The sequence below is a fragment of the Theobroma cacao genome, chromosome 2 (genome assembly GCF_000208745.1).
Source record: "Theobroma cacao cultivar B97-61/B2 chromosome 2, Criollo_cocoa_genome_V2, whole genome shotgun sequence".
Lineage (NCBI taxonomy): Eukaryota > Viridiplantae > Streptophyta > Magnoliopsida > Malvales > Malvaceae > Theobroma > Theobroma cacao.
This window is the reverse complement of record NC_030851.1, coordinates 37,484,368-37,497,328: the sequence shown is the minus strand read 5'-3', so window position 1 is coordinate 37,497,328 and position 12,961 is coordinate 37,484,368. Positions and strand designations below refer to the sequence as shown.

The 12,961-nt window shown below is 33.3% G+C and overlaps 1 protein-coding gene across 1 annotated transcript; it reads left to right on the top strand.

Annotated features, from left to right (window-relative positions):
- LOC18609971 (serine/threonine-protein kinase BRI1-like 2) lies at positions 8,009 to 11,694 on the top strand. Its single transcript, XM_007045355.2, has one exon. It carries the CDS (start codon positions 8,121 to 8,123, stop codon positions 11,523 to 11,525), a length of 3,405 nt encoding a protein of 1,134 aa, XP_007045417.2. The 5' UTR covers positions 8,009 to 8,120; the 3' UTR covers positions 11,526 to 11,694.

Sequence of the window (12,961 nt, the reverse complement as noted above, 5' to 3'; positions counted from 1 at the left end):
TCCCCTTCTATTTTCTAACCTTCATTCGCATAAAAAGTCACAACCCACATGTCACACACACCTTTTATTTATATCTCCCCCCAAAATTATGGGAAAAAATAGAATAAAATCTATAAAGTCTAAAGTAAATGATCCAAAGTCTTTTTCCTCTGAATTATTGAAAAGCACATTTTATCATTTGGCTAATAGTTGAATTTGCTTTTTTATTATTATGACCGTCTGATTTTGCCCATTTTTATTGACTTTTTGACTGGTAGTTTAAAATGTGAAGAACCGTCGAGGGTAAGCTTAGGAGATAGCTGGGCCAAAAATAAAAAAGTTTTAATTGGGATTGCCTTCCCAATAATATCTAGGTAGGACCAATTCAATGATAAATTTTGAGCACATTCATGAGTTGAAACTTTAAACATTTTAAACGATAAAATTAGACAATGTTTATGACTTTTAAGTAAAATATGCATGAGAAGGTTGCAAAGGTTTAAAATTTAAATTTTCAGCTAATCACTTTTTTTATTTTTAAAAAAAGTTATTAATTATCAGACATTGTTCAATTGGAATGAAACAAAAAATAATTCTTCTTATCAATTAATTTTTTTAAAAGAAAAAATCAAACTCGACACTTCGAACAAGATAGATACAAGGCTTAATAGTTGCTTAATTATTATAAAATCATATTACTTGTGAGAGTTAATAGTTAATTGAAGGATTAAGCCGGTCAAACTATATATACTTTGAAATTTGAATGCCAACCTAGACATATAATCCATGCGTGTGCGATCAATTATCAAAAGCGAAGGAAAAGAACAATGATCAATCTGCACTGCGGGAAATTAATGCCATGACTTGCTTTCGTTCTTAATTCTGATGAAGTGGTTGGGTAAGAAAGAAAAGGTAAGTCAGTTAAGATTCATACTCGAAACTAGAAGAAAGGGTAGCGGAAAAAAACATATACTAACAGGGCACAAGCCACAAGGATCACTAGCCTCCATCCCCGAGCTAGGTTGCGGCTGATGATTTTCATCCAAAGTTTTTAGGAGCTGTAGGGAGGTAGGTTTACCTTTTCTAATAAATATTTAAGATATTTTAAAAAGTAATCTTTAAAGATAAGATATTTTTAAAAATGATTATTTTTATAATTTTAACTATTTTTAATCAAGTTGGACAAAATTACTTTTAATAAAACTACACACTATGATGTTACACACTATGTACAAAAATATATAACAAACTATAGTTAGCATGTTACACGTCATGTATAAAAATCTATGACACGTCATGTACAAAAATCTATCACACGTCATTTACAAAAATCTCTGATAAGCCATGATTAGCGTGTGACACGTCATGTACAAAAACATGTGACACGTCATGTATAAAAATCTGTGACAAGCCATGGTTAGCGTGTAACATGTTATGTACAAAAACATGTGACACATCATGTACAAAAATCTGTGACAAGTCATGATTAGCTTGTGGCACGCCATGTACAAAAGCCTATGACAAGCCATGGTTAGCGTGTGACACGCCATATACAAAAACCTGTGACAAGCCATGTACAAAAACCTGTGAAACTTCAAATCCTCTCAACTTTTTACTTTTTTTTTTTTGACAATTTGGTATAGATTAAAGTATTTCTAACATATTTTCATAAATCAAAATATAAATATTTTTTTATCTAAAACACCTATTTTGATTAAAAATAAAAAAAAATTCTTTGAAAACCTAGATTTATAAATTTCAAAATTTTGAGTTTATTGATATTTAGATCCTGAATTGATTCAATTAAAAGCTATTTCATACATTTGTGATTATTTCTACCGTTTTAGTTTTATTCAAAATACTTAAAAATCGAATTTTCCAAACAGCCACCCATCCAAGCATATCAAAACCATTGCTTGGTGTTTTAAAAGCGTAAAAAAGATAAATCTGAAAATGTGAGAGAGAGAAATCGGAAGCATAGCAGACCAATGTCGAACAGAGAAATCGATAAATTTGAGAGACTGGGATAGTGAGAGAGAAATCTGAAGCACAAATGGGGAGAAATGAGGAGAAATTGTGATAAATTGTTTAATTTATTTGAAATAGTTTAAAGAGTATTTCCGTCAAGTCATGACTAAATATGGTTAAAAACAGTGAAATTTATTTTGATAGTTATCTTTTAAAATATTTTTATCAAGAAAAGTCATTTTCCACAATTTTCTCTAAATATTTCATTTCTTTTCTGATCAAAGAAGTTTACCTTACAAATCTTTCTTTGCACACATAATAATCTCTTCACTCTCGTTGTTCCTCCACAAGAAATTACACATTTCAAAACCCTTTGACATTTGATGATGTCTCAAGAATGAAAAAAAGAAAAAAGTTTTTAGTTTTTCTAAGTTACATAACAACTCATGTTCACTTTTGGTTGTGTGAAAAAATCGTTCACCATTTATAGACTTATTAGACATATATAGATAAGATATTACTTTTAAATTTAAACAAATTAAATTTAAATGTAAGTAATCTTTATTTAAATTTAAATAAATTAAATTTAAATTTATATCTTATCTGAAACGTTTTTTTAAATTATTAATATCAAAATAATATTCAACATTAATTAATTAAATATTTTTAATCATCCACAAATAATTAATAAAGTTGCATGCCATGGACAACCACATTTAAATGCAATAAGCTCACATTGTGATTGAAACACACAAAACTTTATCCTGTCAAAAATACATAATTAAATAAAACATTTGTGAAATAATTGGAAAGAAAAGAAAAAGAGTGATGGATCATTATATGGTATTTTAGCAATCGACTTGTCTTATTTCCAACTTTTGCAATTGCTCAATCTTATTCCAAGTGGAAATTAGTAGAGTACAGGTGATAGCCCATTGTATCCAGTTCGTTTCCTTGTCCCTAACTATACCATCACCAAAATTTGGAATATTCTTAGTGTACCAATATAATAACAACAACATCTCCACTTGTTTCTTTTAAATTGTTTATAGGGCTTGTGGCAGCAGTGCCATATGCTGATTAATTGTCCTTAATTTCGGGGGGTAGACTAGCTAGCTATTTGGCTGCTCAAGGGCGATCTTTGTTTATCATATTGTTCTTAGTGGCTGCGATGAAATCTGCTGTCTTTCCTGGAGAAAAAGCTTCTAAAAGGACGGCGAAAAGAGGATTAAATAATGGCAATTCGCGGCCAGAGCCTTTTTGGTCAAACCACTACTGTATCCTCAACCTGCTTGGGCAATAGTTTGGATATATGGCAAGAATTAGAAAAACTTTGGAAGAACAAATTAAGTAGTCTACACTTTCTCCCAAAAGGCCCCAAGGAGTATAATTACGCAAAGGGCTATATACTCAACACTAATAATAAACCTTACACAAACTTCTTTCAGCGGTCAAAATATGCAATCTACCACTATCATAAGAAGAGGTCTCTACTCTCCATACTTCGGATTGACTGGAATCCTTCTTTATTTCAAATACCACTACCATTGGCGTGCCAAGGAAAGTAAGGGCTGAAGAAGAAGAAAAAAGCGAAAATGCATTAATATGTATGCTTATATGCGTCTGCGCGAGTGACTATGGTGTACCCATGACTATGCATGCGGGATATGTAGCGAGAGACTATCAATCTTGTCTCCCAAATCGGCTGCCGGCAGCATAGTACCCTAAATTTAAGATTCGATGATTAAGCATGCGATGATTGATTGACGTGAAACACTATCTATCGTTTCTTCATTAACGATGCTAACATCGAGAAGCTATATATGCTATTGAATTATAATTGTTGTCGCAGTCAAAGTACAGTGTTATTTGTTACCTTTTTGTACGTCCTAGGTTTACACTGTTCTCCTATGTATACTTTCTACCATTTACATTTTACCGCATGATTCTATAGATCAGCTCAACTTTGGTGACCCCTGTTTGAGTCCCTTCAAAGCAACCATTTTGTTTTACGTGCTTTTGTCTTTTCATATGAAGCTTTTCAAATTTGAAATTCAGCAAAGGTGATTGGGGTTTATCTTTGCCGCGTAAGTACCTACATGGCACATTCGTGGAAAAATAAAATCTCTATATACAATAAAATCTTTATAAATTAATTCCCTTGAAATCATAAAAATTTATTAATTAATAGAGATATTATTTAATCGATAAATTAATAATTTATTAATTTATACATTAATTAATAAAAATTAATTTATTGAGTATTTTTTTTTATTTTTTTAAAATATTGTACTTAATACATATAATATATATTATAATTATACAAATATTACCTAATTACCGAATTATGAATTATCATTATTTTATATATTTGTTTAACCAATACAAGTTCATGAATGTAATTAGTTTTATTAAATAGAAGTCATGAATCTATCCATTTTTACAACAAACTAAAGTTACATTCAATATATACTTAATTAATATACTTTATGAACATTATGTGAAGCAAAAACATCTATAAAAAAAATATAGTATTACAAAAAGTAAAACTAAATAGTGATTTTTTGAACTGTAAATAATCAACAATAACAGATAAAATGTGTAAAGTATTATGTGAGTATAATATAGAAAACCTAAATTGTACCCAAAACAATTGAAACAGTGAGTGTTAGAAAAGTTTAACTTGTAAGTGAGCCAAACAATAATATCAAATACTATCAAGATACACTCAAAGCAACAATCACATTGTATAATTTGCTCTTACAATACGAGAATACTATACTAGAGCTTCTTAATACATTAAGAAAAGTTAGAGATGAAGTCTAATGTGACATCAATTTCAAGAAGAAACAAGTAACATTGAAATCATATTTTATAAAAATATCTTAATTGAGTCATGTATAAATATAATTTTGATGCATATGAAGATTATTAATTTATATATCAAGTAGGATCTATATGTTTTTTTTTAAATGTATTATCTTATAAATTTAACGAATTATTAATTTACTACATTAGTCCTAAGCATGACCGATCAAAAATATTATTTAATCGAGATTATTAATTTATCAAATATTAATTTATAGAGGTTTTACTGTATGTAGATGCTAATATGACATTAAAATGCTATGTAAGTACAACTCAACATAGAAATTTTATATTTTGCCATGTGAACAATATAGAAAAGATAACGATCACATAGACATTCATATGATAAAAGTCAGTGACTTTAATAAGTTTTCATCCAGAACTTAATTAAAAAATAATATTTTAATGTATTCATTTGAATACAATAAAAAATAAAAAATTATCTAAAAAATTTGAGAAAATATAAGAACTATTTTACTATTCTAGCCATTCCTACCAAAAAAAAAAAGGATTTCAGTCATTATATATACTCTCCTTAAAAAGTTAATTTAGTAATTTAGCGGAACTTATATCAAAATAATGGACTGATGTTGTAATTTTACTTGTTGAAAAAAAGAAAGCTAGATAATGGAATTCGTAATAATTTTTCCAACAATAATAATGTTTTATATTTGTTAAAATGAAGAGTGCATTTGAGCATGTAACTCAATACTAATAAGATGAAGAATTGCAAAAGGATTTCTATATATGTAAGAGGATTGTACAAGATAAAACAAAAGAAAAAGGTGGACCCTTGACCAGCTAAAAAGGTTCAACTTTAATGTTGAGAAATAGCAGGATTTTGAATCAAACAAAGGGGCTAAGCCAGTTAGCACCGCTTGGTAAGAAAGGGACCGAATGGGGGCATCATCACTTCCCATGCCAATATGCCATTAACCACAAGAGCTAATTGATTGTTGTTGTGTTTGTGGGGCCTCATTTCTATTCTCCCCACAATTAATTAATGTTTTAATAATTTTTGCCAGTGGGTAATAAACTTTCCAAATTGATGCTCTTCCCAATTGGACCATATACATATAATATCATCGATTCCATTCAATTTTTATCGAATGGGGACCCATACCAGATATGATTTCCTTCATTAATATCTTTTAATACAATATAAAAAAAAAAAAACAATCTATGAAGACAGAACAAGGATTTTCAGTTTAAGGGTATTTAATACTGAGGGTTAATATTTTTTATGCTAAATAATGAGCCCATATACCATTTATCCAGTAATGTAATACAATAAGCATAAATTAAAGAAAAATCATAAGATAAAAAATTTTCATTATTTTTTTCAAGCACAAAATTTTCATGTTTATGGTGTTGTAGCATATTAAAGATTAGATTGCATGTTCGTTTTTTACATGTTTAAGTTAACAACCTTAATATTGGAGTAATAAATAAGACAAAATTGATGTAATAAACAGGTATTTTAAATAATTTATATTGTTGAAGAAAAATTATCTCTAAAAAGTATTCTAGAATAAATTCCAATAAAATTTTGAAGTGAGATGAAAGATTATTTGATTAAAAAGTTCTTGACTATTGATGAAGTTCATCAGAGGTATAAACTTTTCAACCATTTTACTGTATTTGATTCCATCTGGTTTTAGAAATCCTTTTACTGGATTTGATTCCATTATCGCATAGACCACTCGTTAACAAATGGGGAATACCAATAAGATGCTATAAAATGGGTTAATGTGATGGACATCAAAAGCATTATCAATCTTAAGTGTTTGATTTATGATAATGCAGTATCTCAGAATATATATATATATATATATATATATATATATATTATTTTTTATTCTATGTAAAAGTTTACTTTTGGTTAGTTTACTGCTATTCGGTTCTAGTTATCCCAGTACATCAATTTCTAATGGGACAAATACCAATGAGTCAAATGGATTGATGGTGGTTATATATAATAACAAAAATTATCAATAATAATAATTTTTTGATTACTATACAATCATGGCAAATGGAGATCCATGCTTATCCTTTGAGATATCAGCAAATTAATATGCTGGTTGTCACTCGATTTTTGTCAACACACACCAAATAGAACCCAGTGGAGCATTAGATCCGAGAACGTAAAGCTTCAACAGCTGTTGGAGTGTCTTGTATAGTTGGAAACTTTACATGGCATAAGTCGGTGAATTAATTAAAATTTCCAATTGAATTAAAGAAGTGAAAAACTTTTACTGTAGTAAATCCATAAATAGTATGGTGGGATTGTAATTACACTGAAAGTGACACTAGGATAACATAAAAGTAGCTAGGCAAAAGCTGCAGTTATGTCATTTCTGTCAAATATTCTGATTTGAGTTTCACAAAAACAACAAGTATGGTAATTTACTTAGACCTGGGGGTTTGTATCCAACATCCGTATGTGTTTGACCCATTTGACATCTAACAAGTCTAACTTTCATATTCATATCCATCTTCAATACTTATTGGTGTCAAGGTTAAATATATCAAAGTTGAAAATCTGTTGACGGAAATGAAATTTTTCCAGGCAATGGCAATGGTATTGGACTAAACAAGCAACAATAGTCAGGTGGGTTGCATTTACATGAGAGACAAAGACAATGGTCCAGACGGGAGACTGAGATGTGTAATGTTAAAGTCACACCTACACCGTATCTGCATCTGATGTTCTCAAATATGAAAGAAGGAAACATTCTCTCACGCCTCTCTGACAGAAGACAGTGACTCTTGGATCAACAACCCAGAGTCCAAATTAAAGATTTTTTCTCTAAAGAAGCCGATCTTAGTTAGAGCTTGTCTGTGGGTCCTCTACCTTTTGACCACAAGTCAAATCGATATGCTTTCAGCAAATTCTGTCTTTCTATATACCATATACTGCTTCGCTCTACGATTTCTAGTACTCAATAACTATGACTAAATGAACCGTGTTAGTACCATGCACATCAGCACATCCACAGTCCACCACCAACGTCCATCTGAATTCCCTTTCTTTTCTTATTACTTTCCCATGTTCCCTCCTTTTTTCCCATTTTATAAAAAAATAACACATTTTAAAAGCGACTTCTTTTTCTAAAGCTTCTCTTCTGCTTTGCATCAACAACAAATTCTCATCATTTTCACCACTCCGCCCCCCCCCCCCCCCCACCCCTTTCTCTCTCTCTCTCCAAACATTGCACTATCCCTTTCCCTATCTCTTGCTTTGCACTCTTTGTAACCTTCATCTCTCTCTCTCTCAACTGTGTTCCTGAAAGCCTGTTTCTTCAATGGAGAGCAACCCAGTTCAGCTTTTATGTCATCTGGCTCTAGCACTAGTCTTCACAGTTTGTTTTTCAGTCTCTGCAACGGAACAAGTAGTTGTTCCACCGATCAAAACCGATGCAGTAGCCCTTCTTGCGTTCAAGAAGATGATTGAAAAGGACCCAAATGGAGTTTTGTCAGGGTGGAAGCCCGAAAGGAATCCATGCGCCTGGTATGGAGTTTCATGCTCTTCAGGAAGAGTCATTCAACTTGATCTTAGTCAGTGTAGCCTTTCAGGGACTCTCTTTTTTAATCCTTTGGCTTCTCTAGACATGCTATCTGTTTTGAGTTTGTCTTCAAATATGTTTACTGTAAATTCGACAACTTTGCTTCTACTCCCATATGGATTGAAGCGCCTTGAATTGTCTAACTCTGGACTTGTTGGTCTAGTCCCTGACAATATTTTCTCCAAGCTTCCAAATTTGGAATACGTGAATTTATCCCATAACAATTTTACAGGGCCTTTACCTGATAATCTTTTATCAAATCCTGATAAGTTGCAGGGTCTTGATCTCTCCTATAACAACATAACAGGATCTATTTCAGGCTTGAAAATTGAGAATTCTTGCAATTCCTTGTTGCTCCTTGACTTGTCAGGAAACCATATTATGGATTCCATTCCTGTTTATCTTTCCAATTGCACAAAACTCACAACATTGAATTTTTCATTCAATTCTCTCACCGGTGAGATCCCAAGCTCTTTTGGAGAGCTTCTTAGCTTACAAAGATTGGATCTTTCTCATAATCATCTCACCGGTTGGATTCCTTCTGAGTTGGGAAATGCATGCGACTCACTTTTAGAACTTAAGCTCTCTTACAACAACTTTTCAGGCCCAGTTCCCATTTCATTCTCTTCCTGTTCTTATCTGCAACTTCTTGATTTATCGAATAACAACCTAACCGGGCCCTTTCCGGATTCCATCCTTCAGAATCTTAGCGCATTAGATACCTTGCAGTTGAGTAGTAACATCATCTCCGGATCATTTCCCTCTTCCATTTCATATTGTAAGCGCTTGAGGATTGTGGATTTGAGTTCCAATAAATTCTCTGGAATCATCCCACCTGATATATGCCCAGGAGCTGCTGCACTTGAAGAGCTGAGGATACCAGACAATCTCATTTCAGGACAAATCCCACCTCAACTGTCACAATGTTCCCATCTGAGGACAGTTGATTTTAGTTTGAACTATCTCAATGGCTCAATTCCAACAGAGTTTGGGGAGCTTGAGAATCTTGAGCAGCTGATAGCATGGTTTAATGACTTGGAAGGAAAAATCCCAAAAGATTTGGGAAAATGCAGGAACCTAAAAGATCTTATCCTTAATAACAATCGTCTTACTGGCGACATTCCTGTGGAGTTATTCAACTGCAGTAATCTCGAATGGATATCTCTCACAAGCAATGAACTCACCGGTTCAATCCCACGGGAATTTGGCCTTTTATCAAGATTAGCTGTTCTGCAGCTTGCTAACAATAGTTTGAGTGGTGAGATACCGGGAGAACTAGGAAATTGCACCAGCTTGGTGTGGTTAGATCTGAACAGCAATAAGCTCACAGGAGAAATCCCACCGAGACTTGGGCGGCAGCTTGGGGCAAAATCGTTGAGTGGAATTCTTGCGGGCAACACTCTGGTGTTTGTAAGGAATGTTGGAAATTCCTGTAAAGGAGTTGGAGGACTGTTAGAGTTTGCTGGAATCAGGCCTGAAAGATTGTTGCAGATCCCGAATTTGAAAAGTTGTGATTTTACGAGAATGTATTCTGGAGCGGTGTTGAGTCTTTTTACACAATACCAGACATTGGAGTATCTGGATATTTCTTACAATGAGCTTCGTGGAAAAATCCCAGACGAAATAGGGGAAATGGTGGCTTTGCAAGTTCTTGAATTAGCACATAACCAGCTCTCTGGAGAGATTCCCCCGTCACTTGGCCAGCTCAGGAATTTAGGTGTGTTTGATGCATCACATAACAGGTTGCAGGGCCAAATACCAGAGTCATTCTCAAACCTATCTTTCCTGGTACAGATTGACTTGTCGAATAATGAATTAACGGGGCCAATTCCACAAAGGGGTCAGCTCAGTACACTTCCAGCAAGCCAGTATGCAAATAATCCAGGACTTTGTGGAGTTCCATTGCAAGAATGCAGGAATGGAAACAATCAAGCTGCTGCCAATTCAGATTTGAATGGTGGCAAAGGAGGCCGGAAGCCTGCAGCTGTCTCATGGGCTAATAGCATTATCCTTGGAATTCTTATTTCCATTGCATCTATATGCATTTTGATTGTATGGGCAATTGCTATGCGTGCAAGGCGTAAGGAAGCAGAGGAAGTCAAGATGCTTAATAGGTTGCAAGCATCCCATGCAGCTACCACATGGAAGATTGACAAAGAGAAAGAACCGTTGAGCATCAATGTCGCAACATTTCAGAGGCAGCTAAGGAAACTCAAGTTTTCCACACTCATTGAAGCCACAAATGGTTTCTCAGCAGCAAGCCTCATAGGTTGTGGTGGGTTTGGAGAGGTTTTCAAAGCCACATTAAAGGACGGTTCAAGTGTTGCAATCAAGAAGCTTATTCGATTGAGCTGCCAGGGTGATCGAGAATTCATGGCAGAAATGGAAACTTTAGGGAAGATAAAGCACAGGAATCTTGTACCTCTACTGGGCTATTGCATGGTCGGGGAGGAAAGGCTGCTTGTGTACGAGTACATGGAGTACGGCAGTCTTGAAGAAATGCTCCATGGAAGAGCAAAGGCAAGAGATCGACAGATTCTAACATGGGAGGAGAGGAAAAAGATTGCCAGGGGTGCAGCCAAAGGACTCTGTTTCCTCCACCACAATTGCATTCCACATATTATACATAGAGATATGAAGTCAAGCAATGTGTTATTGGACCATGAATTGGAAGCCAGGGTTTCAGATTTTGGGATGGCAAGGCTCATAAGTGCCCTTGATACTCATTTAAGTGTAAGCACTCTTGCAGGCACACCCGGTTATGTCCCACCAGAATACTACCAAAGTTTTCGATGCACTGCAAAGGGTGATGTCTATTCGTTTGGAGTTGTCCTCCTGGAACTCTTGACTGGAAAGCGTCCAACCGATAAAGAGGATTTTGGGGACACCAACTTGGTGGGGTGGGTAAAAATGAAGGTCAGAGAACAGAAACATAAGGAAGTGATAGACCAAGAAATACTGTTGGTGACTAAAGGAACTGATGAAGCAGAAGCAGAAGAAGTTAAAGAGATGATGAGGTACTTGGAGATAACATTGCAGTGCGTGGATGACTTCCCTTCCAAAAGGCCTAATATGTTGCAGGTGGTGGCCTTGCTAAGAGAGTTGATGCCTGGATCTGGCACTGGAAGCAGCAACAGTGCTTGAAAATAAGGTAATGTCTATTTGATTATGGTTAATGTAAGAAGATAAGGTTTGTGTAATATTTATTGCTCAGTTTTTTAAGAATTTTGATGTATCTAATTTTGCAACTCTTTCCTTCTTTCTGGCTTATGCAAATTTGAGAGCTTATAGATGGGAATCACTGGGTTGAACATACTAGTTGCAAAAGGAGAGTAGCCAAAATTTCACTCCAGGAGATATTGTACTCAAGTCCAAACAAGTAACATGTCTAACAATATTATGGAATAGATTCCAGTCTGGAGACAATTCATGTTGCATAAAAATCCATCTGTTAATACCAACAGGTTACCTTTCCAAGTTCTGAAAGCCTGATAAGTTGCCCCAGGAACTTGGATAACTTTTTTGAGGTTTCACTATACAGTCATCATTTCTCAGGCCAGACTCAAGAGTTGCTACTGCTGGATAAAGTTTCCAGCAGAATATACTCTGTTCCCTGTTTTAAGGTACTAGTCCTAATTTGTTCTCCCATATGTTGTTCTGCTCGTCCGCTGGGTTATTATTATTACTATTATTTCATTAGCCAAAAAAGGACAAGAGTTTTGTCAAATTTGACCAATAGTAAGAATTCTAAGATGCTATCCCATTGCCTTTGAGCATCTAAATTGATACTCACTCAAAGAGCCAGCAAGGGTGTGTTTTACTTAAGAGGCTCTAGTGGCTAGATGGGAAGCATTCATTCTTTCTATAGAACTTAAGCTATGATGGGGTTTTTGTTATAAGTTCATCATGGTTATAATAATCTTTGTTATTTCTTTTTTTAATTGCGGGGTTTATAATGCTGATTTGTGTGATTAATTTTTAATATTTTACTTGTAATAACCCAAGAGAAGTTGTTTATTCAATGTCAAAAGCATGGAAAAAGAGTTGTTTTGCAGGGTCATGAAGGAGTTCAAAGTCTTGATGGTTATGCATCTATCTACATCCATTAATCTTAATTATCATCAACTCTTCCCCACTTAGCCCGTGAATCCATCATGTGCACATAGCCCATTCATTCGATTAATCAGCTTTAACATTGTAACGCGTGATAGTGTTCCTATCTTCGTGTACTAACATGAAAAAGATAATGTTTGGATCATGAAATAAAATAATTATTTTGTAAAAATAAAATTAAAAAAAATTATTATATAATTTAGATTATGAAATAAAATTTTTTATTTTTTAATATTATTTTAATATTTGATAGATAAAAATATTTTTACAATAACAAAAAATATATGAAAAAAAGATAAAAATATTATTTATTATAATTTGTGATTTTTAATTTGAATTATTATTTTTTTTATAATTTATAATAAAATATAATAATTTTTTTAACAAAACTTTAATTTTTTTTTCATTTTCTATAATAAAAATTTTATAATTTATTTAAAATATAATTTGTAATTTTAATTTCATTT